At 41.5% G+C, this 25,151-nt stretch overlaps 1 protein-coding gene across 5 annotated transcripts in view; it reads right to left on the bottom strand.

The window, feature by feature from the left end:
- Positions 1-464: 464 nt before the first annotated feature.
- IKZF2 (IKAROS family zinc finger 2) overlaps positions 465-25,151 on the bottom strand; it is a 273,519-nt gene continuing 248,832 nt past the window's right edge. For 3 of the 5 annotated variants that reach the window (XM_033944155.1, XM_033944154.1, XM_033944156.1), the window contains exons 7-8: positions 19,027-19,170; positions 465-1,285 (exon numbers count right to left, since the gene is read on the bottom strand). In XM_033944155.1, the coding sequence (XP_033800046.1) occupies positions 561-1,285; positions 19,027-19,170 (869 nt within the window). In that variant the 3' untranslated portion in view covers positions 465-560. The remainder of the gene's footprint in view (positions 1,286-19,026; positions 19,171-25,151) is intronic. The other 2 variants (XM_033944157.1, XM_033944158.1) reach the window with 1 other exon arrangement.

Genomic DNA, 25,151 nt, shown 5'->3' with positions numbered 1-25,151 from the left:
GCTTTGAAGAAGGGGATGCTAATTTTTCAAAATATTGTAGAATTGAACGTATACAAAAAAAACTTGTTTGTTGTTTCAAAACTCATACAGCCTTGCTGTAAAATTAGTTTGAGACAAAAATAGCTATTTCATTGAGAAAAATCCTTCCTATAATTTACCACTGTTAATATGTTTTAGGATTTTCCATTTCAGATTAACCCATGCCTCTATAAATAAGTAACTATTTAGCATGTGTGATATCGTGACCCATCTGAAAGCTCAGTAATGTCCTCCTGAGTGTAACGTGACCTACAACTAGTTGAGATAAAACTGAACTGCTCATTTATTCCCACAAGAAGACCACCATCTTCTTTCTTTACAATTAGGTAGAAAAGTCAATACGTACCATAAACTAAATTTTACAATTAAAATAACAGTCTGTCAAATAAAATCTAACAATACACACACCAAAAGGTGTACCACCATTGGTAAATATCTGGGAAAAGGTGGGATTGGTAAGTGCAGTACTTCTTCATGTGCAGTTCTTTCACTTCATAGGAGTCCGCTTTGGATGACTAGGCCTAATGGAATGTGTGTTCACCTCGAACAATGTGTGAGGAGAATTCATAGCGATCCTGGCTTGTATATCCACAGATGTTGCATTCTAATGGGTCCCGGTATCCATGACAACCCATATGAATGGTGTACATGACGTGATCTAGGAAAAGAACACGACAGTGATCACACTTAAAGGCCCTAATTTGCTCCCCTTCCCCGTTGAAGACTTTGTAGATGTCTTTTGAGGAGCCCACTGAAGCTCTAGAAGGATCCAAAGCCTTGGCATCCTCCTTCATGTAAGCTGGGCTTTGCTTTCTCTTGGAGTTTAAGGCAGGGTTTCCATGAATGGACTGGCGATCTTCATGGCTGCTTTCTGAGTCAGTAGTATCCAAGCAGCTATTACTAGGGGAGACCTCTCTTTCTTGTAGATGACTCTTTGGTCTGATGAGAGATATAGGACCATCTATATTGTTATCATTACTGTCAGCCGTTTCCCTGCTGGTGGGTCTTTCTATCCTGTTTGGATGATAGACCTGAGAGTAAGCTGAACTAATTACTGGAGCCACCTCTGCAATTGTGCTTGATGTGTGCTGCATCAGGGGACGCAGTGCCTCAGCTCCAAGGTAGGTGATTGCATTGTTGATCGCTTGGTCCACCATCTGAGACTGCATCAACTCAGCTTCTTTCTCATAGGCTAGATTCATATCAAAATGAAAGTCAGGATAGCCATATCTCATTAGTTTCTCCCCTAAAAAAATTAAGAAAACAATGTTATTAAATTTTGATTTATGTGGAGGCGGATTTAGCAAGGTCATACAAATTGAGACTGAAATTGAGATGTCCTGGTTGGGAGATATCAAGTTCCATTAGTATGTCAGAACAAGATTATGCTAACATAGAGTCTATTCTAAAATATGTACATCCAAGATCGGATGTGTATGAGTCAGTTACATGAGGCAAGAACATCAATTTTACAAGCAACAGCACCTAAAATAATCAATGTGATAGACAAGGAAACATATACATTATGTGCTAACACATATGTGTATATATTGCTATTTCAGAACACACACACACATATACAGTATATATGTCACCCATTTCAAAAACATACATTTCTGTTTTTCTGAATCTGTATAGCTCTTTGCCAGATATCACTTTTGAGGGGAGGGGAGTAAAGGGGCAGGTAGGGGAGGGGACTAAAACCACTGGGAGATTACGCGTAAACTATTCCTAATTCATCTAGTAGAATGCTGCATACAATGAGTGACTTTCTAAAAACCTATACATCCCCGGGAGCAGGTGAAAACCCTAACATTCATGTCAATGGAATTTATACACATTCCCTTTCTGAAATTCTGAATGCATGTACATCTTTTTGAGCTGCTCTAGTCCTGCCCAAAATATGCATGGATCCCTTGCCATATGCATGCAATCATGTTTTGGGTATGTATATTCCAGCTTTCTAAAATCAGGATTCAGACATGCATGCGATGTATACAACTAAGTGCAGATTTCTGCACATTCAAACTTGAACAGGCTTGTAAAATGACAGTAATAGTGTAATTTATCATATAGAATCAACAAACATAGAAACATAGAAATATAGAAATTGACGGCAGAAAAGGGCCATAGCCCATCGAGTCTGCCCATACCAATGACCCACTCCCTGATTCTTACTCTCCTAGAGATCCCACATGAATATCCCATTTTCTCTTGAAATCTAACACGCTGCTGGCCTCAATCACCCGCTGAGGCAGCTCGTTCCAATGATCGACCACCCTTTCGGTGAAGAAGTACTTCCTAGCATCACCCCGAAATTTCCCTCCCCTGATTTTCAGCGAGTGTCCTCTGGTTACCGAGGGTCCTGTAAGACTGAAGATATCATCTTTCACCTCTATACGCCCAGTAATATACTTAAAGGTCTCAATCATGTCCCCTCTCTCTCTTCGCTCCTCCAGCGAGTACAACCGCAGTTTTTTTAACCTTTCTTCATACGTGAGATCCCTGAGCCCCAAGACCATTCTGGTAGCCATTCGCTGAACTGACTCAATTCTCAACACATCTTTTCGGTAGTGTGGTCTCCAGAATTGAACACAATACTCGAGATGAGGTCTCACCATGGATCTGTACAGTGGCATTATGACCTCAGGTTTTCTGCTGACAAAACCCCTACGGATACAGCCCATCATTTGTCTTGCCTTAGTATTACACCATAAAGGAACATTAAGTTAAATGAATTCTATTTTCATTTTCTTTTGGGGGGGAGGTGGGGGTGGGGGGCAATAGATCCATTTTAAAATTAATTCCTTTTTAGGCAACCTCTATAGGATGTTCTGAAAAATGCCTTATATTGATGCCAATGTCCATCCATGCCTTTTTTCAACTTATGCCCATAACTTTCAAAATTACATGTTTGATTTCCATGATACATATTTTGAATGTCTTAGATATAGCAAGATGGAGAGTTCACCAAACCATGTAAATTGAACAATGATGTAAAGTTACACATATAATTTGAAAAAATGGAGACAGAAGCTGAAATGTAAACATACACGTAGTCCATTTCTCTTCTGTCTTGACACACACAGACATCCTCTATTTCACACCCTTACTCCACCATACACACCATTAACTCTTTCATCAACGCACACAAACACACACATGCAAATAAATTCAAGGTCTCTTAAAGACACCCAGCCTCAGTTTCACATACATATATATATAAATATATACACACACACAAGCATTCTCTTCTTTCACATAACACACCGAGACCAACCACTCCCAAAGAGCTACCCAGAAGTCATATATTTCAACAGATATTTATAGCATGATGTGGAAAATATTTCTTGAGGTTCTGCTGCTGTGCAGTTAGAGAAAATGAACTCAAGACTCAGTATTTCTCCTAAACATCAATTACTGGCTAGTGTAACCTCTGGGGCAATAAGTATAGCATTAATTCAAGTATCAATCTCTTAATATATTTCATTCATAAATGCTATGACTGTGCAGTTGTTAGCATACATTTGGTTCATTTATGCCTTAAAAAAATTAGTGCATTCAAAATTGTTATAACCTAGAATTAATATGCTGTGCATGTTAAAAAGTTCTACTGTACCTCAAAAAGTTTTATTAAAATGAACACTTGAGCTGAACAAATTAAGGGGCCTTTTTACTAAGCAGTGGTAAAAAACAGGTTTGTTAGGTGCCATCGACTTGTGTTCGAGTTTTAGCGATTTGATGAATTAAAAGATCTAAAAAGAAATCGGTTTTGTGCTAATGTGGTAAGGTCCTCCAGCATCATCCCCATGGTTCTTTACAACATGTCCAGCCATCTGATTGCAGGTCATCCTTGTTGTCTGGTTCCTTTGATCTTCCCAAACATGATATCCTTCTCCAGTGATCTCTCTCTTCTAACAGTATGACCAAAATAAGACAGTCATAACTTCATCATTTAGGCTTTGAGTGACATATCCAGTGTGATCTCTTCCAGAATCAATTTGTTAGTTTTTCTGGCGGTCCACGGCACACATAAAATTCTTCTCCACCACCAAAGCTCAAGAGAGTCAATCTTCTTTCTTTCTTGTTTCCATAGTGTGCAGCTTTTGCATCCGTAATTGACCACTGAGAAAATGAATATATGGTCAAGTCTGATCTTAGTTTGGAGCATTATTTCCTTGCCTTTGAATACTTTGTTGAGTGCCTTCATTGAAGAGTGACCAAGTACTCTTCTGAGGAGTATTTTTTCCCTACTAGTTGCATCTGTGTTTATGAAAGAACCCATGAGATTGAAATCCTGCTATCGCTTTCAAGCTCAAAATCTTCATCATTTTCCATGTTTATGATCTTTGTTTTTGTTACTGACCTCAAACTACACTAGGTGCTAGTTAGTCAGTTTAACTCTTTGAATATGCAGCCTAAATATTACCAGGCTGGACTCTGAGGCTTTTGAATAGATTTCTTTAATATCAAACTTAAAACAAGGAATAAATACACTCACTGCTCTGCAGATCTCAAGACAGATTCTCTCACAAAATCAAAACTTCTAGAGGCACATCCTAGATATAGGGAAAGCCAGGAATGATTTTCAGCACAGATTCTGTGCTAGGGGTAATACGTACTTAGCTTCTCTCACAAGCTATATTTCTCTAATAACTTCACATTGGGAGGTTAGCAAATACAAAGTGTAGATAGAGATTGGGGAAACAATACCCTCTCTATGCTTTCTCTACAGCAGGGATGCTCGCACTTTTTGGGCTTGCAAGCTACTTTTAAAATGACCAAGTCAAAATGATCTACCAACAATAAAATTTAAAAAAACACAAAGCACACTGTACGCAGAGAAAATGTTAATTATCATTTATATTCTGGTGTTTTTTCAAAGAGGTCAAGGCAGATGACTTTATCCAATGTCACCTCAGTAACAACTATACAAAAATAGACAAATATACCCCCTCCCTTTTTACTAAGCTGGAGCTGCGCTGAATGCCCTGCACTGCTCTCGATGCTCAAAGGCTCCCTGCGCTAAAAACTGCTATTGTGGTTTAGTAAAAGGGGGCCATAGTGCAAAATATAGACAGCAAATATAAATTCTCAAAAGCGGACACATTTTGATCACTAAATTGAATATAAAATCATTTTTCCTACTTTTGTTGTCTGGTGATTTCATGAGTCTCTGGTTGCACTTTCTTCTTCTGACTGTGCATCCAATATTTCTTCCCTTCTTTCAGCCTCCTGTATGCTTCCTCTCCTCCAGACCTCATTCCCTCTCCCAACTTTTTCTTCCTCTCACCCTGCACCCTGGACCCTGCACCCTCCCATTTATTTCTTTCTTTCTCCCTGCCCCTTCTTTCTTTCTGTCTCCCTGCCCCCTTTCTTTCTTTCTTTCTTTCTGTCTCCCTGCACCCCTTTCTTTTTTTCTGTCTGTCTTTCTCTCTCCACGCCCCCTTTCTTTCTGTCTGTCTTTCTCACTCCATGCCCCCTTTCTTTCTGTCCCCCCTTTCTGTTTCCCTTCTTTCTTTCTGTCTCCCTGACCTCCCTTTCTTTGTGTCTTCCTGCCTGCCCCCTTTCTTTCTTTGTCTTTCTTTCTCCCTGCCCTCCCCCAAGCCACCGCCATCGGGGAACAGGCCCCCAAGCCACCGCCGCTGAGTTCTGAGCTCTCCCTGTTTCCCGATGCCGTAAAGACGCAGAAGTGCCGGGCCAACCAGCCTTCCCCACCCGCCGTCAATTCTAACTTCAGAGAGGAAGTTCCGGGCCAGCCAGGCAGTGATTGGCTGGCCTAGAACATCCTCTCTGACGTCAGAATTGACGTCAGGTGAGGAAGACTGGTCGGCCCAGCGCTTCTGCATCCTCTTTATGTCGGGAAGCAGGTAGAACGCGAAGGTAACACGAGTCGATCACAGAGCCCGGGATGGGCTCCGCGATCAACTCGCTTTGCCTTCGCGATCGACCTTTTGGGCACCCCTGCTGTACAGCATGTGGTGGCTAAAGATGCAGCCTGCTTCTTTGTAGAAAAGAAGAGAGAGAGAAAGACTACTGTCACATGCTTCCCTAATGCATTCTGGGAGTTTGACTTGAAGACACACACTCTCACTCTCACTGTTTACATAAGATAAGCCCTCTGCAGCTTACGCACCGAGAGCCGGGGGCTCCACTTCCTCAGCCCTCAACACTGTATGCTATTTACATCTTAAACAGTACTCTGTTCATGAATATGGGGACAAAACAGCCTTGTTTATATTCCGTTCTAATCCCATGTTATGACTTTTGGCTTTGACTTTTCTCAGCAAATACAGCATGTCTTCTTTGCTGCTGCTGGTGAGTGTTGTATCATCTGTATAGCACATGTTGTTTAGATTTCGGCCACCAACTTTAACCCCAATACTCTCTGCTTCTTCCAAATTTGCTTTTCTGAAGATGGCTTTGCCGTAAAGGTTGAACAGGTAAGATGATAAGATGCATCCTTACTTGATGCTGTGTTTTATTGGAAATCAATCACTGTTGCCATATTCAGTTCTCACTGCAGCTTCTTGATTTTCATAGAAGCTCTTTATCAGCTGAGTTATGTGATTGGGTATTCCAATTTATGCTAGAGTTCTCCATAGTTTATCATGATCTACACAGTCAAAAGTTTTGCTGTAGTCAATGAAGCAAAAGTATAGCAGCTTTTGGTAATCTTTGCTCTTTTCCAATATCCATCCAACATTGGCTTAGTGTGTCCTAATGTGGGACTTTCCCACATAGTAAGACCATTTTTACCAAGGCAATAAAAAAGAGCTTATTCCATTTTTATTGTATTTTTTTTGCTGGGCCCGTAAGGTGGCAAATGCTTCTTTGCCAATCCTGCACTAACCAGTTCGTGAACAGTAATATGCGTTAGCATTTCCATGCCCATTCTTTGCCTCAGACTGAGCAGAGGCATTCCTGAGGCTGGGGAAGGAGAGGGGTTTGGATTTACTATGCCCAGAAAATATGAATGTGGTAGGAATCAAAGTACATGACAAAGAAAGAAATGAAAAAAAAAAGCAACAAGTGTTCATAGAATGGGACAAAATAATTTTTCTTTAATAACAGACCTGACATGGGCCATGTTTCAGCACAGATGCCTGTTTCAGGGATCAGTACAAAGAAGACTTTAATATATATTAGTCCAACAATGAAAAAAAAAAAAATCTGGAAAAGAAATTAGATTGTCCACAAATCAATCCTTTCAGATTTCACATCAAGTTTGGCTGTGCAAGTTCCACTGATTTTCTCCAGTGCTGCGCTCAGGATCCCCCACAGCACAGACATAAACTTAACTAAACCTTAAGGGGGTAATAATAATAAAAAAATAAAAAAAACATCTAAAAAGTGTCCTAAATGGCTACTTGGACGATCAAAATGCCTGATCGTCCAAATACCCATAACCAAAGCTGGTTTTTAGACGTATCTAAAAACATCTTAGGCCTTTCCCCTGCCACTAAACGCACAGAGAGACAAGAGGTGTGTTTAGAGGAGGGGAAAGGGCGGGCAGTGGGCGGGAGGTGGGCCGACCTACACCTAGGCGTACAACAGGTATAACCAAAACAGTTAAAGGTTGCCTAGTCATCACTTAGACCTTTTTCACTTAGACGAAATAAAACCAGGTCTAAGTGCCGAAAAAGTGCGACCCGCAGCAGTTCCGGTAGAGGAGTGATGGCATCGGGGTAGGGGAGATGAGGCATCTCTCCTGCCACGATGGATCACTCCCCCCCACACACAACATTGGGGCAAGAGGGAGCCCAAGCCCTCTTGCCCCACAGCAGCCGCGACCCCCCCCCCCCGACATGATCGGGGCAAGAGGGAGCCCAAGCCTTCTTGCCCCGCGGCAGCCGCGACCCCCCCGACACGATCGGGGCAAGAGGGAGCCCAAGCCCTCCTGGCCCAGGCGACCTCCCTACCACCCGACTCGATCGGGCCAGGAGGGAGCCCAAGCCCTCCTGGCCCAGGTGATCCCCCTACTCCCACCCCCCACTAAATTACGGGCAGGAGGGATGAACCCCCCTCCCCCCAACGTTCGCACCCCCAGAACCCCCGACTGCCCCCCCAGCTGACCCGCTATTTCCTATTTTAAATTTGCTTCCATCGCAGTGACAATTTACCAGCTGAACTACATAAATTATGGCTCCCTCAAGACCTGAGACAAGCATATTCTTTTATATATATATATATACAGTATATAGATATTTATTAGTTTTTTATCAATACATGATTCATTATGTATTAAGAAAAGAGCCTGGCCAACAAATTACTTCAAGAAAAAAATAAAAAACAAAAACGGGTACCTAAAAGGTCCCAGAGAAATTAAAAATGCTCAAAACACATATGAGAAGGAGATAATTCATATCCTAGAGAGAATTACAACATAAGAAACTAATGAAAATCAAATAGTAGCATTACTTCCTCAAAATTATAAATGGACCTTTGTATCTATTTGAAGTCAATTAGGTTCTTGCCTCTCTAAGAGGCGTTCTGCATTGAGGCCCCCTTTCCTTCAAGAAAAAAATTGCAACTGGGAGGGTTCAAAAATACATAGGAATTCTGAAACCAAAATTTTAAATTTACTTCCATCGCAGTGACAATTTACCAGCTGAACTACATAAATTAAGGCTCCCTCAAGACCTAAGACAAGCATATTCTAAGCCAGAGACTAGGTCAGTGATTCTCAAACTGGGCTCCTTGAATTCTCTTTAAGAAATTAGATTGCTGAATCTGTTTGTATGAACATATATATGTTTTCATAAATTGAGGTTTCCTCAATGTATGAAAAAATATTTGGGGGATTCCGTCACCATAATAAGTTTGGGAATCACTGTAGTACAGGGGTCTCAAAGTCCCTCCTTGAGGGCCACAATCCAGTCGGGTTTTCAGGATTTCCACAATGAATATGCACGACATCTATGTGCATGCACTGCTTTCAATGCATATTCATTGGAGAAATCCTGAAAACCCTACTGGATTGCGGCCCTGAAGGAGGGACTTTGAGAGCCCTGCTGTAGTACATGTAGTACATTGAGTACATTGCACTACATGTAGTACATTGAACAACAGATGGAACTCTTCTTGGAGGACTAACACATCATCCAAAACAATCCAGCTCACTGGCCTATACATCTGGACTTGAAAATCAAATTCAGACTGCTTGTACTAGCAATAATTCATTGGTCCGATCCAAGAGAGGGCATTTTTAGAGAGCAGTACATGACATCAAAATGCATCTGCTGATCATATAGTAGTTACCAGCATGAAAAAAAAGAAGAAATGCACATCTTTTATGCTTTTCAGATTCATTAAGGAAAAAATATAAGCGGTATCGCCAAGCCCCCCTTTAGTTAAATTTTTATAAATCTACCCTCTTAAATTATTATCTGCATGTGGAACATAAGAATATAAGCAATGCCTCTGCTGGGTCAGACCAGAGGTCCATAGTGCCCAGCAGTCCACTCAAACGGCGGCCTATCAGGTCCAGGACCTGTATAGTAGTTCTCTATCTATACCCTTCAATCCCCTTTTCCTTCAGAAAATCATCCAATCCCTTCTTGAACCACAATACCGTACTCTGTCCTATCACACCCTCTGGAAGCACGTTCCAGGTGTCCATCACCCTTTGGGTGAAAAAGAACTTTCTAGAATTGGTTTTGAATCTGTCTCCTCTTAATTTTTCCGAATGCCCTCTCGTTCTTGTAGTTTTCGAAAGTTTGAAGAATATGTCCCTCTCCACTTTCTCTATGCCCTTCATGATCTTATAAGTCTCTATCATGTCCCCTCTAAGCTTCCGTTTCTCCAGGGAGAAGAGCCCCAGTCTCTATAATCTTTCAGCATATGAAAGGTTTTCCATACCCTTTATCCTCTGCACCTTCTCGAATATCGCCATATCCTTCTTTAGGTACGGCGACCAGTACTGGACACAGTACTCCAGATGCGGGCGCACCATCGCCTCATACAATGGCAGGATAACATTCTTCGTTCTGGTTGTTATACCTTTCTTGATAATAGCTAGCATTCTGTTCGCCTTCTTTGAGGCTGCTGCGCACTGTGCTGATGGTTTCATCATTTTATCAATCAGTATCCCCACGTCTTTCTCTAGGCTACTTTCACCCATTACCAGCCTTCCCATTGTATAGCTGTATATCGGGTTTCTGTTTCCTATATGCAAGACTTTACATTTCTCTACATTAAAATTCATCTGCCATTTTTTTGCCCACTCTCCCAGTTTGTTCAGGTCCCTTTGTAGATCTTCAAGGTCCTTTGTAGTCCTAACCCCACTAAAAAGTTTTGTGTCATCTGCGAATTTTATAACCTCGCACTTTGTCCCTATTTCTAGGTCATTGATAAATACATTGAACAACAGCGGTCTGAGTACCGACCCCTACGGTACACCACTCGTGACCCTTCTCCAGTCCGAGTAGTGTCCCTTCACTCCTACCCTTTGCTTCCTACCCGCCAACCAATTTTTGATCCATCTATGTACATCTCCTTCCACCCCATGGTTCTTCCGTTTCCGTAGTAGGCGTTCATGAGGTACCTTATCAAAGGCTTTATGAAAACCAAGTATACGATGTCTATGGGGACCCCTTCGTCCCTTTGTTTGTTAATTCCTTCGAAGAAGTGCAGTAAGTTCGTTAGGCACGATCTTCCCTTGCAAAAACCATGTTGGCTTGTTTTCATCAGTTTATTCCTTTCTAGATGCTCGTTGATGCTGTCTTTTATCAGCGCTTCCGTCATCTTCCCCGGAACCGAAGTCAAACTTACCGGTCTATAGTTCCCCGGGTCACCTCTCGATCCTTTTTTAAAGATGGGCATAACATTTGCTATCTTCCAGTCCTCCGGGATCACGCCTGTTTTCAGGGATAGATTATAAACCTGCTGTAGAAGTTCTGCTATTTCCTCCTTTAGTTCTTTCAGTACCCTAGGGTGGATTCCGTCTGGGCCCGGAGATTTGTCAGTTTTTAATCTATCTATCTGCTTGAGTATGTCTTCGAGGCTTACCTCTATGGATGTTAATTTTTCTGCTTGATCTCCTTTGAAGATTTTTTCAGGTTCCGGCACATTGGATGTGTCCTCTCTTGTAAATACTGATGAAAAGAACATATTTAGTCTATCCACCACTTCTTTTTCCTCCTTCACCACTCCCTTCCTATCTCCTTCATCCAGCGGTCCCACCTCCTCCCTTGCCGGCTACTTCCCTTTAACATATCTGAAGAACAGCTTGAAATTTCGTACTTCCCTGGCTAGCCTCTCTTCATATTCTCTTTTTTGCTCTTCTAATCACTCGGTGACATTCTTTTTGATGTTTCCTGTGCTCTTTCCGGTTCATAGACAAAGGCGCGAAAGACAAAAGTGCGCACCGACAATTGAGCGCAGCACGCGCCGCCGCGCCACTCTAAATTACAGTTTTTAGGGGCTCCTACAGGGGGTTTTGTTGGGGAACCCCTCCAGTTTACTTAATAGACATCGCGCCGGCGTTATGGGGGGTTTGGGGGGTTGTAACCCTCCACATTTTACTGTAAACTGAACTTTTTCCCAAAAAACAGGGAAAAAGTGAAGTTTTCAGTAAAATGTGGGGGGTTACAACCCCCCACATCCCCCACAACGCCCCCACAACGCGGCGCGATGTCTATTAAGAAAAGTGGGGGGTACCCCCCCATGCCCCCCCCCGTCGGAGCCCTAAAAACAATAATTTAGAGCAGTGCGGCGGCGCGCGCTGCGCTCAATTGTCTGGGTGCGCCTTTGTCCCGGCGCGCTTTTGACCTGACACCCTCTTTCCAGTTTTCCACAGTTTTGTCCTTTTCCACATCCGGAATGATTTTTTTCTTATCTCCTATCGCTTTCTTCACTTCTTTAGTTATCCACGCCGGGTCTTTTGTTTGGTTCTTTTTGCATCCTTTTCTAAATCTGGGGATATACTGATTTTGCGCTTCGTTCACCATGTCCTTAAATAAAGACCAGGCTTGTTCCACAGTCTGCGATTTCTTTGAGCTATTTCTAAGATTATTTCGTACCATTACTCTCATCTCTTCGTAGTTTCCTTTCTTGAAGTTAAAAGTTGTGCTGTGGTTCTCTTCCCCTTTGATATTCCTACTTCAACTTTGAACTTGATCATATTGTGACCGCTGTTTCCCAATGGTTCCACTACTTCCACCTCCTTTGCAGATCCTCTTAGCCCATTGAGAATTAGGTCCAGAGTGGCATTTCCTCTCGTCGGTTCTCTGACAAGCTGCTCCATGAAGCAGTCTTGTATAGCCTCCAGGAATCCGGTTTCACTAGCGCATTTTGAATTTCCAAGACTCCAGTCTATCCCTGGATAGTAGAAGTCTCCCATAACAATGATGTTACCATTTTTGCATTCCTGCCTCATCTCGGCTTCCATTTCTTCATCCATTACTTCGGTTTGCCCAGGTGGACGATAGTACAGGCCCATCTTTATCTCAGGCCCATTTCTTCCTGGTATTTTAACCCATAGTGATTCCAATTTGGCGGTCGTCGCCGCTGTGTCTACTCTGGTCGAGTGTATGTCATCCTTTATGTATAGGGCTATTCCTCCTCCTTTCTGATCTGACCTGTCTTTGCGATACAGTTTGTACCCCGGTAGTACTATGTCCCATTTGTTTTCTTCATTCCACCATGTTTCAGAGACCCCCAATGATGTTTAGGCTCTCTTTTTTGGCCATGACTTCTAATTCTCCCATTTTGTTCCTTAGGCTCCTTGCATTAGTATACATGCAATTTAAGACCTGGTATTTTCTTGTCTTCATTTTCTTTTCCTGTGCTACATTATTCTTATCATCCTTTTCTTGTCCTGTCAACTCATCCTTTTCTTGTCCTCATGTTTATTGCCCATTTTGTCTTCCCCCTTCGCTACGTTCCTCTTATCATCCTCTTGTTCCATCAACTCCTGTTGTTTGCCCGTTGTGTCTTCCCAGCATTTTTCCCAGTAAGTATCTTCTCGGGATACCTTCTTCCGAATCATCGACTGTCGGCTTTAATACACAGAAAAGGAGCTTATCAAACTATCCAGGTAGAAACGTACATACACTGAAAAATTGCATGTAGTTTTATCCAGATTGCTCATAATCATTCCAGAAAACAAAGTTTGGGAGAAGCACAAGTAAAGTAGCTATGGACATGTGTATTTAATATGCAGGTATATATATATATATAACATGCAAATTTGTCCGTGTATATTTGTGAGCTATTAGTGCAGTGTCTGGGAGCTTAAAACACACAAATGTCTGTTATCTTACATTTACAAAATAGGTAACATTTTGGACTTTTTGTCTAGGCATCCTTAGTAGAAATTTTGGAAAGGCCCTGCAAAGGGCAGGAGCGAAGGCGCAGCACTCCTGCCCCCCAGGGGGCCTACCTGGATGGCTGGGGGGGGGAGTTTCTTATTAAAGCAGGCTGGAGGGAGGGGGAGGAAAGGTAGGGGCATTGTTGAGGGGGTGGGAATGGACTCGGGGATTTTGCTTAATAAAAAAATTAAGCAGATGCCAGTCTGATAATCAGCCAGTGCTGCGTAACACTTATGTGGGCCCCGACTAAATATCAGCTGGCCCAATTAAACTATGGTGCCTATCCTGCTCACATTTAGCCCCCAATATTCAGTGCTGATGCCTGAACCTACCTCAATACTGAATATTAGCTCTAGAACAACCTTACCTCCCCTCTTAGGAATCTGAGCTCCCTCCAACTCTTCCGTAAACATCTGAAAACCTGGTTATTCTCAAAAATGTAACTCCTCCTCCCTCTCTGGTTATTCTAGTCCTCTAAATTTTCTCTTCATTTTGCCTCTTCCCTCCACTAGAGTTCCTTTCTACCCTAACTCTTGTTAACCGTGTCGAGCTTTACGAATGTAGAGATGATGCGATATACAAACCTAAGGTTTAGATTAGATTAGATTAGGGGCTAATTTAGCTGGTGACGGGCAGTGTTTACAAAAATGCTGACTGTCACCGGCTAAATATCGGGGGGGACTGTGTCCATCTTGCCATCACATGCACTGTGGATTTTGCCTAAGGATCTTAACTTTCATAAGAAGCAATGCAGAAGGGAAAACCCACTGAAACTAGAAGAACAACTGGAATGAGTGTGTGAAGACAATGGGAAACCTTGTCTGAATTTCTTTTTTATGTTTGCTGGTTGCTATTTGAACAATTTTCATGTTTACTAAAGCTTTTCTGAACTGACACTTTAGCTGTAGGCAGGGTGCCTCTCCCTATTCCATGTACTTATAACCCTGAGGTTCTTATAGGAAGCACATGTTCCTTCAGTGCCACAGTATGCTGAATACACAACAGAATTCAACTGCATACTCATTCGTCATTGCCTTATAATTATCCCATCAGTATGTCTGTCTCAATATGTTTTGTAAACCAGTTGCATGTTATGAAAGACATATCCCTTCATTTGTACCTAATGACCCCTTATCTTTCATTGAATGGTTGGACCCTCTCTTTTTCTTTTAAGATTATTGTCAATGGCACATTCATTCACCTGTTAATTATGGGTATATTTTATTCATTCTAATAGGTCAGTGATTATTTAACTTGGTTCTTTTGTCGAAACATAGCAGAAGAGTAAGCATCTCTTGTTTGGTGCTTTCTTTTTTTAACGCAATTGCTAATAATTTTGCCTTCTGTCACTGTGCTCTTTTTCTCTTCAATCACTCCACCTACAGCAACTAAATTATAAAAGCTAGAAACTGGAATAGTATTTTCTCTGAAAATTTAGAAATCTGATTGAAAATTGGAGAAAATATTTTTGTTTTATACACTATCTTCTGAACATTTGGACCTACAGTAACCAAATTTTCAAGCTAAGGAAAATGAAATGAAAACTAAAGGTACAGTAATATTTTACTAGAAAACCTATGGAGCCAAAAATTGGGGGTAAATTACTTTTTAGCTGCAATATCAATACAGGTCAATAGGTGGCAATATCCTATTATTACAATAAATAATACTGACTTGTTGCCTCTGTGAATACAGCAGCCTATACAGGTAGATGGCAACTTGCATTCATAACAAGTGTTGTGAGAAAAAAAGGCACTTCAAAAGAATTGGTCCGCAAATCTTTCCTTACTTGATTTATCCAATCTTGATAAAATTTTAAGCTTTTCAATTTTTTTTTAATCATACAGAGGCAGTTTTATTTATTTGTATGTTCAGCAGCTCTATACATTTAATTAGTATCACTGTATGCACACACATAAGCAGCAACTTGGTGAAAATGTGGCCAACACTACCACTGACTACATAAGTAATTTTGAATATCAAGTCCTTTGTTTATATACTTAGGCCCAGATTCTATAAATGGTGCCGCCGGCTATGAAATGGCCGCAGATTGTGTGTCAATCATGCACTGGCGCTGTTTGTAGGATCGCAGCTGTTTTTTAAACACAGCTGCCTTAAATGTACACCAGCATTTTAAGCATCTACATTTAAGGTGCTGGTCTTGCACCTAAGGAGGTGCATAGCGATGCCTACAGATGCCTAAGGCCACTTCTGGCATAAACCATGCCCCTCGCCGGCCTTAGATATCTGTAGGCATCCTTATGCACCTCCATAGGCACAAGACTTGTGCCCTCAATTTTAATTTAGAAATGTGCCCCCTGATTTGTCAGTTAAACGGCAGTAGGACGCCTATTGCCACCTAACTGCAGCACGTCCTGTATAGAATATCGGCCTCAAAGTACTTAACTATAACTGAATCTGAATTTAATTTTATCTGGGTTTGAAACACATTTTATTTAACATGTTCAAACTTTCATCAGAACATATTGCAAACTAACTTGAGGGCACTGTACTGAACTTCATCTAAATGCTGGTATAATCTCCATATTCTGGTGTATTACTAATTGGTAGGAACTCTGAACACTACGTCTTCCAATATGATGTAAAATTCCAGAAAAAGCACTTGAAATTGTAGAGGATTCTTCAAGTAAATTTGAGATATAATCAATAAAAAGATGGCTAGACCATATGAAAAAATGAGCATGCAAAGTAGAGTATGTATCCATTCTTCATTATGATCATTTACAAGTAACATAGTAGATGACGGCAGATAAAGACCCGAATGGTCCATCCAGTCTGCCCAACCTGATTCAATTTAAATTTTTAAATTTTTTCTTCTTAGCTATTTCTGTGATGACTGGGGTCACCAGTCAATAATTTCAGTAAGCTGTCAGTCAGCTCACCTTTTTCACCAAGAATCAGTGAGTGAAGTGGTGTGATAACCACATCAATCCGCTTTTAAAGATAATAAATAGAAATAAAACAAAGCAAAGAAAATAATGATACCTTTTTTTATTAAGCTGGTCCACCAAAAATCTATCTTCTTTGTTTTGTTTTATTTCTATTTATTATAGGAATCTGATTTCTTAATTTATTGTCCTTCTTTACATATAAATGGTAGTATGAATTCAACAACCATAACATGGCCTAAAACAACTATAATAGCAAGCAAGAGCCGAATACTGAGCTTATGCGGTCACAGCATTAATTTAAGTGCCAGCACCACTATCTGTTTAATTGATGAAGCTGAATATGTGTATTAGTGCTAACTTGATCCACCACCATTCACTTGATTTAGGCCTACTATTTGAGAGACCTAAATTAAATGGATACGTTATGGGTATGGGTCATGTATTTGATATACCACCTTTCTATGGTACAACCAAAGTAGTTTACATATTTAGTGGCTGAATATTGCTGGCACTGCCTTCATTCTATCCAAGGCTAGCACCTACTGGTAATTATTTTGGTCCTTTAAGTGGCTAAAATGATATGATATCTTCTACTTGAGAGGGGTAGTTACCAATGAATTAAGAGAATAATGCATGTTATTTGTTACTTACCCCCCAGAGGTTTTTAGTGTGGGTTGACAAGGTAAGTCCTCCAATGCTCGTAGGAATTCTATGAGTATTGGAGCATTTACCGTGCTGGCCTGCACTAAAAACCTCTAGCGCAGCTTGATAAAAGAGGCCATTAATGCACGTTAATCTACCACAGTGCTCATTACTATATAATGAGATACAAAACCAGGCAGATGCATCAAAAGTATCTCACTATTATGCATATCATAGATTTGCAAGATGCATTATTCATGGAAAAATAATGCCAGCTTAGAGTAGGCATTATTTTCCTCCTAGGGGTATGAAATCCTTAATTCATGTTTAGTGCTCCCAAATGCCACCTTAACATCTTAAAGAGGCTGGAGTTTATCAAGTGTTATGTAGAATCCCCCCCCCCCCCCACACACACCAACTCCATGAGGCCCTACCAGGGGCTGGTGTTCAGCAACAGAGGCTGGAGTTTATCAAGTGTTATGTAGAATCCCCCCCCCCCACACACACCAACTCCATGAGGCCCTACCAGGGGCTGGTGTTCAGCAACAGTACTGCAGGGTCAACCAGTGCCATTTTGTACCCACAACTCAAAGTGACAGAAGTGACTGGGAATCAATCCTACCCCAGACAATAGACACCAGAAAAACTCCTGGTTAAGTCTGGGGGTGGAAGGTATTAGCTTGGGATCTTCAGGGTTCAAACATGACTTACAGATGCCACTGGGAGTACTGGGCCATGTTAGTGGCACAATGCCTCTGGAGAGCAAAACAATACAGCTTGTGAGGTCACTCACATATTGCATTATCTATTTACTGTGAAAGTTATGAATCTGTAGTATTGAGTTACTGCAGGTTAGTGATATTTTACCACAGCTTAATAACATCTTTCTAGTTCTTCAAAATATACAGACAAGGGAGTTATGTGTTTGCCATTCAACAGCACGTAACTCCTGTTGAATATTGGCCCTAAAGTGAACAATGATTGTGATCTTCTCTATGCAACTCAGTAAAACAAGCAAGGGATGTACAAGTCAGAAAATACCAGGATTTTACATGCCAAAGTGCAGGTCCCATGATGAAAGCATCACCTGTAGTAGTTGGAGGGCTGTCTTGCTTTGCACTGGAATAGCTCAAGTTGGATTGCAATTTTTAAAAGACATCCAAATATAAAATAACCCCCTAAATCAACATCAATCTCAATAACAGCTTTGAAGCTACCAGTTCTTCAATACACGATGGTATAAACCATAATCCCTTTCCACTAATGAGCAAAAAAACATATTTATACTAATTCTGACATAGGATGCATCCTCAAAGAAGGACCAGAAAACGGAGGCAGTCTAGGTTTTTTGAAATCATAAAAGCCAGTCAATAGATGGCACCAGAGTGATAATGACAGTAAAGTGCACTTGGGATTTAAGGTATTCTATTTATTTGGGAGCAGAGGAATTTGATTTGATTTTTTTTTCTTTCTTTAAATCTATTTTTCAGCTATACATGTTAAAATGGTTTGTAGAAATTTGCTCTCTGGATTGCTTACGTAGGTCTACTTCTTTTTCTCAGATCTATTTTGATAAAATTACTTATTTTATGTTGTTTCACTGCTTGCTATAAATATCTTAGAAGTCTTAGGCTGTATTTCCTGTCCCCTTGTGTAGCACTATATGTGACAATAGCAAGACTAGTAGATTATCCAATAAAGGAGGAAAGGGGAAGAGTGTGACTAGAGGCCACATAAACCATCTAATGATCAATTTCAAACTACAACCAGTAAATAAAGAAAAATCGTAATTACCCTTGCTGCAGAATATAAAATCCAAACTGTTAATAACATTATTTTTGTACTCTTTAACAAAGCTGGAAAACATTAAAGGTTTGGTTAGATGTGTCTGTCACTATGAATGATCAACTGCCTACCAGTGAACCAACTAGGCTACAATGTGGATGGGAAAGCAATGTGAAAATGACCTGGATCCAATAAGATTCAGATCATTTTCAAGACAGTAAAGTTGAAAAGCACTCTAAATCTATGCATCTGTATAGCTAGCAAACTGGTGAGACCCAGTGTGCATACGAGATGCTATTTACCGTGGGAATATTAAGAAACAAACACATGCTTACCCACAAACTTCTGTGGGGTGGTGCTTTTACGTTTCCCAATGTTGCCGGTCAATCTCTCTATGACAGCAGGTCTCTCAAAAGGCATCAGAGAAATATTGTTGTCCATCCTGGTCTCTTGATCCTTGCATTCGTCCATAGGAGGTGCTATACAGAACCAAAATGTGACATCAGACCGAGCTGTTGACACTTGCAGCTAGGTTTAAAAAGACCAATTGCTTGTAGACTGACATAAGGGCACACCTTAAAACTTTGGGATCATATTGAGACCTATCGCTAGAAAAAACTTTCTACTTACTACTCATTCCTGAAATCTCTCACATTAATCAGAATATTAAGTTCTGGTGTAGGCGCTAGCAGAAGCATGACTAGAATTTAGCCCACATACAATGCCATGTTTAGAATTCCTTTGGATTTTATACTTACTTTTTATTTATTGTTAATATCTTATCAGTAAAGATTTTAGGCAGTTTTCTTTATGTTTACATATTTTATAACTGTTTATAATGCCTATTTATTTCACTGTGAAAAGATAAAAGATTTGACGTTTGGCAATATACACAATCACTGAAACAAGGGAAGGGTGACTAAGGCGTAGCCTTGGGCACCATTTTCTTCGATGTTTTGCGGGAAGGGGAGGGGCCTTGAGTTGCTGTGTTTCCTGTGACTCTGCCCTGCTGCCACAGCACCTAGATCTAGTGCTACATACCACTGCAGTCAGAGAAGTAAACAGTGGTGAGTAGTCCATTCTCCCTTCATTTTCTCTTCCCAATAAAATGCGCGATTGATGACCCTCCTACCTATGCTGATTTTTGAAATATACCACTGCCTGCTATTCATCACTCACTTCTGATAAAGATACCCAACGGAAGATGGTGGAAACTTTGCTTTTACAGGAGACTTAAAATAGTCTTCATCTGATGGAACTTAGGGGCCCTATTACTAAAGTGCAGCAAAGGTTTGCAGATATTGTGCAGTAATTGCACAAATTACCTTGTAGTAAATCCAGATCCTCTGCAGACATTACCAGCAACTGCCATGCAGTTAACCCAGAGAAAACACATTTTACTGCACATTATCCCCCTGATCCTGTATATGGAGCCCAAAAATGGGAACTGATCAAAAATGTGTGACCAGCTAAAGAGGCTAAAGCTAATTATGTAACCCTCTCTTCTTACATCCTGTATTTCGCTGATTGTCCAGCCTCCTTCGAATGTGAACCGCCTAGAAGTCTTTCGACTATGGCGGTATAGAAGAATAAAGTTATTATTATTATTAAGGGTAATAATTGGGTGGTAATTGACACCATTTTAGAATTGGGCGCATGTGTTTCTACATGGTGTTCTCTAACAATGTGCCGAAATCCCATCACTTGCAATCCAAAAGGGAGTGTGGCCACGGGTGGTCTATGGGCAGTTAAGGGGCATCTCTAAAATTTGTAAGCAATTTTATAGCTTATACTACTACTATTATTTCTATAGCGCTACCAGGCATAAGTAGCACTAATTCACGAAGGAGACAGTCCCTGCTCAAAGGAGCTTACAATCTAAACAGACAAGACAGTCAAACAAGATACTGTGGATATAGTTAAGGGGAATGGTTATTCTGCTGGATAGGTTGGTGGGCAGTGGGAAGTACAGGGAAGGGGCGTGGTGGACAAAGTAAGGTCATTTATTCCAGGTATAGGGGGCAGCTAGATGAAAGGAACAAAGTCTGGAATTGGCAGTGAAGGAGAAGGGTAAAGCTAAGAGCAGCTTATCTGAGGAACGGAGTTCTCTGGGAGGTGTATAAGGAGAGGGAAGCGAGGAGAGATATTGAGGGGCAGCAGAATGAACACACTTGTAGGTCAGCAGTAGGAGCTTGAACTGTATGCAAAGAAAGATAGGGAGCCAGTGAAGTGATTTAAGGAGAGGGGGTAGCATGAGCGTAGCGAGGTTGGTAGAAGATGAGTCGTGCAGCAGAGTTTTGCACAGATTTCAGGGGGGAGAGGTGACACAGCGGGAGACCAGTTAGTAGATTGCAGTAATCTAAGCGTGAGGTTATGAGAGTGGGCCCACATTGGGCTACTACTTATCATTTCTACAGCACTGCCAGACGCACGCAGCGCCATGCATTACATTAACCAGATTTGCATGCCCAAGATACACACACAATTTAATTGAGTAAGAAACCTTTACCTATCAATAATTGGGTGATAATAACCAATTATTGAAATTAATTGGCATGCATTAAAATTTGCATGTGCATCTGCTTGTATGCTAGTCTATAAGGCCTAACTCTATTAGTGAGTAAATCAAAAGGGGTGTGCCCATGGACCTGTCATGGGTGTTCCACAAGGTTACACATGCAATTAGAATATGTCTTTAGTATGCCTAATTTGGGCACCAGCATTTATAGCAGGTTTCAGCAGGCATTAAGTCTGGTGCCCACAACTAGATGTGGGAATCAGTGCTGAGCGATTCTTTAAATGGTGAGTGCCCTTTATAGAATCATGCTTAGTGTCAATTTTTTCAGTGCCCAATTTTGAGTGCTATTTACTAAATCTGGTTCTTTGTGCCTAAATATTGGGGTCCCCTTTATAGAACATAAGAACTGCCATACTGGTACAGGCCGAAGGTCCATCAAGCCCAGTATCCTGTTTCCAACAGTGAGCAACCCGAGTCTCAAGTACCTAGCTAGATCCCAAATAGCAAAACGGTGACAGGACAGAAGCGCGCGAGTCAAATGCGCGCTGACAAACGAGCGCTGACAATTCAGTGCAAGACTTCAGCACGCCGCAGAAAAACCTTCTTTTAAAGGGCTCCGAAGGGGGGTGCCTAAAAAATAGGGAAAAAGTTAAATTTCCAGTATAATGTGAGGTTACAACCTTCCAAACCCCCCCCCCCAACGTCAGCGCAATCCCTATTAAGTAAAGTGTGTGTGGGGGTTCTCCACCAACACCCCCTGTCGGAGCCCTTTAAAAGAAGGTTTTCCTGCGGCGCGCTGAAGTCTTGCGCTGAATTATCAGCGTGCGTTTGTCGGTGCGCGTTTGTCTCGCGCACTTAAGACTATGAACCAGCAAAACAGATTTTATGTTGCTTATCCTAGGAATAAGCAGTGGATTTCCCCAAGCCATCTCAATAATGGCTTATGGACTTCTCTTTAAGGAAATTATCCAAACCTTTTTTTAAATCCAGCTAAGCTAACTGATTTCACCACATTCTCCGGCAACAAATTCCAGAGTTTAATTACATGTTATGTGAAGAAATATTTTCTCCCGTTTGTTTTAAATCTACATTAGTATAAAGTTAAATGGCAGGCCAGACCATATGTAATACTTTTTTACTTAAGGAGTAATTCACTGTTTTACATAAAAGAACAGGGCAAAAAAAAACCAAAAAAGATTTGGAGCCTGAGGAAAATGTGACAAACTGGAAGAAGGTGGTGATTTTTATCTTAAACAGTTTCTCTTATTCTGTAACTGGCAAAAACCCAAGGTGGTAAAAAAAATCATGTTGGCTCATCCCATCTGCCACAGATAAACGTTATCACCTTATGTTTTTTTACGGTTGGAACATAACAGCTGAACTTGCTGCACCATATTTGAACTATTCTACAATACCCTTCCCACAACTAACAGTAAACTACATTTTAGAACAAGCTAGAAATATTTGTCCAATGTGCTTAAGGTATGGACAATGAAAACTATGTTGAAATAAATGTTTATACCATGAAGGAACAATGCCAAACATATCAAAAAAATTTCTAATTTTGCCTGACTCTGCAAAGTGGAGGCCTGTTGTCCTCAGTTCAAGTGTAAAGCAACGACAAAGCAGTTCTGTTAGTAAAGTAGTAAAGGGAGGTTTCCATTCATTCTGTAAAGAGGACTATTTTCTATCAGGAGAAAAAAAAGGAGTAAGCATAATGCAAATTACTCTATATGCAGAATGATGATATCAAACATTCTTTAGAAGCTTCAGAAGAAAATAAAATGTTTCCAAGAAATAAAGATGAAAAAGCATAATAAAAAGAACGAAAATAAAAAAGACGTAGCAAAAGAAAGAAATTAAAGAGCAATGTATGAATGAGCTAATAACTGAATCCACTGTGAAATAGTGGAGGTCAATTTAGAAGCATTGTGTTACATTCTACATCTAAGAAGCCACATTACAAGGAAATGTCCATTTCAGAATGCAGATATTTGTATAAGGGATTGCTGCAGGACACACAGATTCAAAGGGAAGTATGTTCTGGGGATTTTCTGAGCAGTCAAAAAATATACAGATATTTCCCATTTTACAATAGGAATACAAATATACCGTATTTTTCGCACTATAAGACACACCTGACCATAAGACGCACCTAGGTTTAGAGGAGGAAAACAAGAAAAAAAATATTCTGAGCCAAATGGTGTACTAATCTGCTATAATAAAACCGCATGCGCACTCAGCTGATTTCCTGCCCCGATCTCCGATGCCGGCTGACTTCCTGCCTTCTGACTATGCTGCCGCAATGCCTCTTCTTCTCACCCCCGGACCAGCAGCAGTAGCAGCTGCAGTCGCAGTTTCATCAAGCACGCGCAGGGCATTTGCTAGGCCAGCCCACTTCAATAATGCGAGACGGGCCGGCTTAGCAAAAGCCCCGAGGCTGCCCGGGCTAGCGGATGCTGGACAGGGGAAGTAGGGAACGGGTGCTGCTGGACAGGGGGGAGGTCAAAGGAAGAGAGAAGGGCTACTGCTGAACAGGGGGAGCAGGGAAGGGGTGCTTCTGGACAGGAGGGAGGTCAAAGTAAGGGAGAAGGGCTACTGCTTGACAGGGGGAGCAGGGATGGGGTACTGCTGGACAGGAGGGAGAGACAGAAAGAAAGACAGACAGGCAGCGGACAGGGAGAGAGACAGAAAGAAAGACAGACAGACAGGGGACCAGGGAGAGAGACAGAAAGAAAGACAGACAGGGGGAGAAAGACAGAAAGAAAGAAAGACAGACAGCCGGCCGGGGGCAGGGAGAGAGACAAAAAAGTAAGACAGACAGACAGGGGGCCAGGGAGAGAGACAGAAAGAAAGAAAGGGGGCAGGGAGAGAGAAAGAAGGACAGACATATAGAAAGAAAGAAAGAAAGAAAGAAATGCCTAAGTCTACACATCTATTCTAGCACCCGTTAATGTAATGGGCTAAAAAACTAGTATATTTAATAAAATATACCAGGCTCTGTACCTAACCCCACACTCCTTGCCAGGCTCTGCACCCTCTCCCCTCTCCCTTCCAGGCTCTGTACCCTGTCCCTCTACCCTGCCCTGTCCCCTGTCCCCTTTCTGATGGTCTAATGGTAGGCCGGGACAGGAGGGATTTGTCCCAGTCGACTAACAATTTTTTACACCCTCCATACCTTTTTAAATCCTTCCCCATACCTTTTTAAATCCGCCCCATACCTTTTTAAATCCCCCCATACCTTTTTCAATCCCCATTAAATCCTGGTGGTCCAGCGGTGTATCGGCAGGAGTATGCTTTCCATGCTCCTGCCCCTCCCTTGCTGGACAGCTGCTTCATTATCTCGGGCCAGTGGCACACAAGGTAGGAGAGAGCAGACATTCAGGGAGCGGCGCGGGCCAAGGCTGGAGTGCGAAAATCTCGCTCCTGCCTTGTGCGCCGCAGACCCTGAGATAATGAGGCAGCTGTTTAGTGAGGGAGGGGCAGAAGCGCGGGAAGCTCGTGCCTGTTGATACACCGCTGGACTATCAGGCTTTAAGGGGTATTAAAAAAAGTATGACAGGGGATTTAAAAAGGTACGATGGGGTGGGGAGTGGTAAAAAAAATGTTATATTTGCTCCATAAGACGCACAGACATTTCCACCCACTTTTTTTTTTGGGGGGGGGGGATGCGTCTTATGGAGCAAGAAATACGGTATTTGTAAAAATTTCCCCATTGGCATTTATACCTGCTCTGAAACAAGTGTTCCAAGTATCAACTACTTGCTTATGTAGGGCGATTGTGCTTATCTCAGTGGTTTCTAACACACAAAAAAATCAAGAGTTATTATACTCCTGTCCTTAAATAATCTCCTCTTGTGTGTGCAGTTTTATGAAATCTGGCAATTACACCTTTAGGGCCAAATTCTATAAACAGTGTCCTGACTGAAGGCGGCGGTAGGT

This window comes from Geotrypetes seraphini, chromosome 5, assembly GCF_902459505.1.
Source record: "Geotrypetes seraphini chromosome 5, aGeoSer1.1, whole genome shotgun sequence".
Lineage (NCBI taxonomy): Eukaryota > Metazoa > Chordata > Amphibia > Gymnophiona > Dermophiidae > Geotrypetes > Geotrypetes seraphini.
Note: the sequence above shows the minus strand (reverse complement) of the source record. Positions and strands in the feature narration are given on the sequence as shown.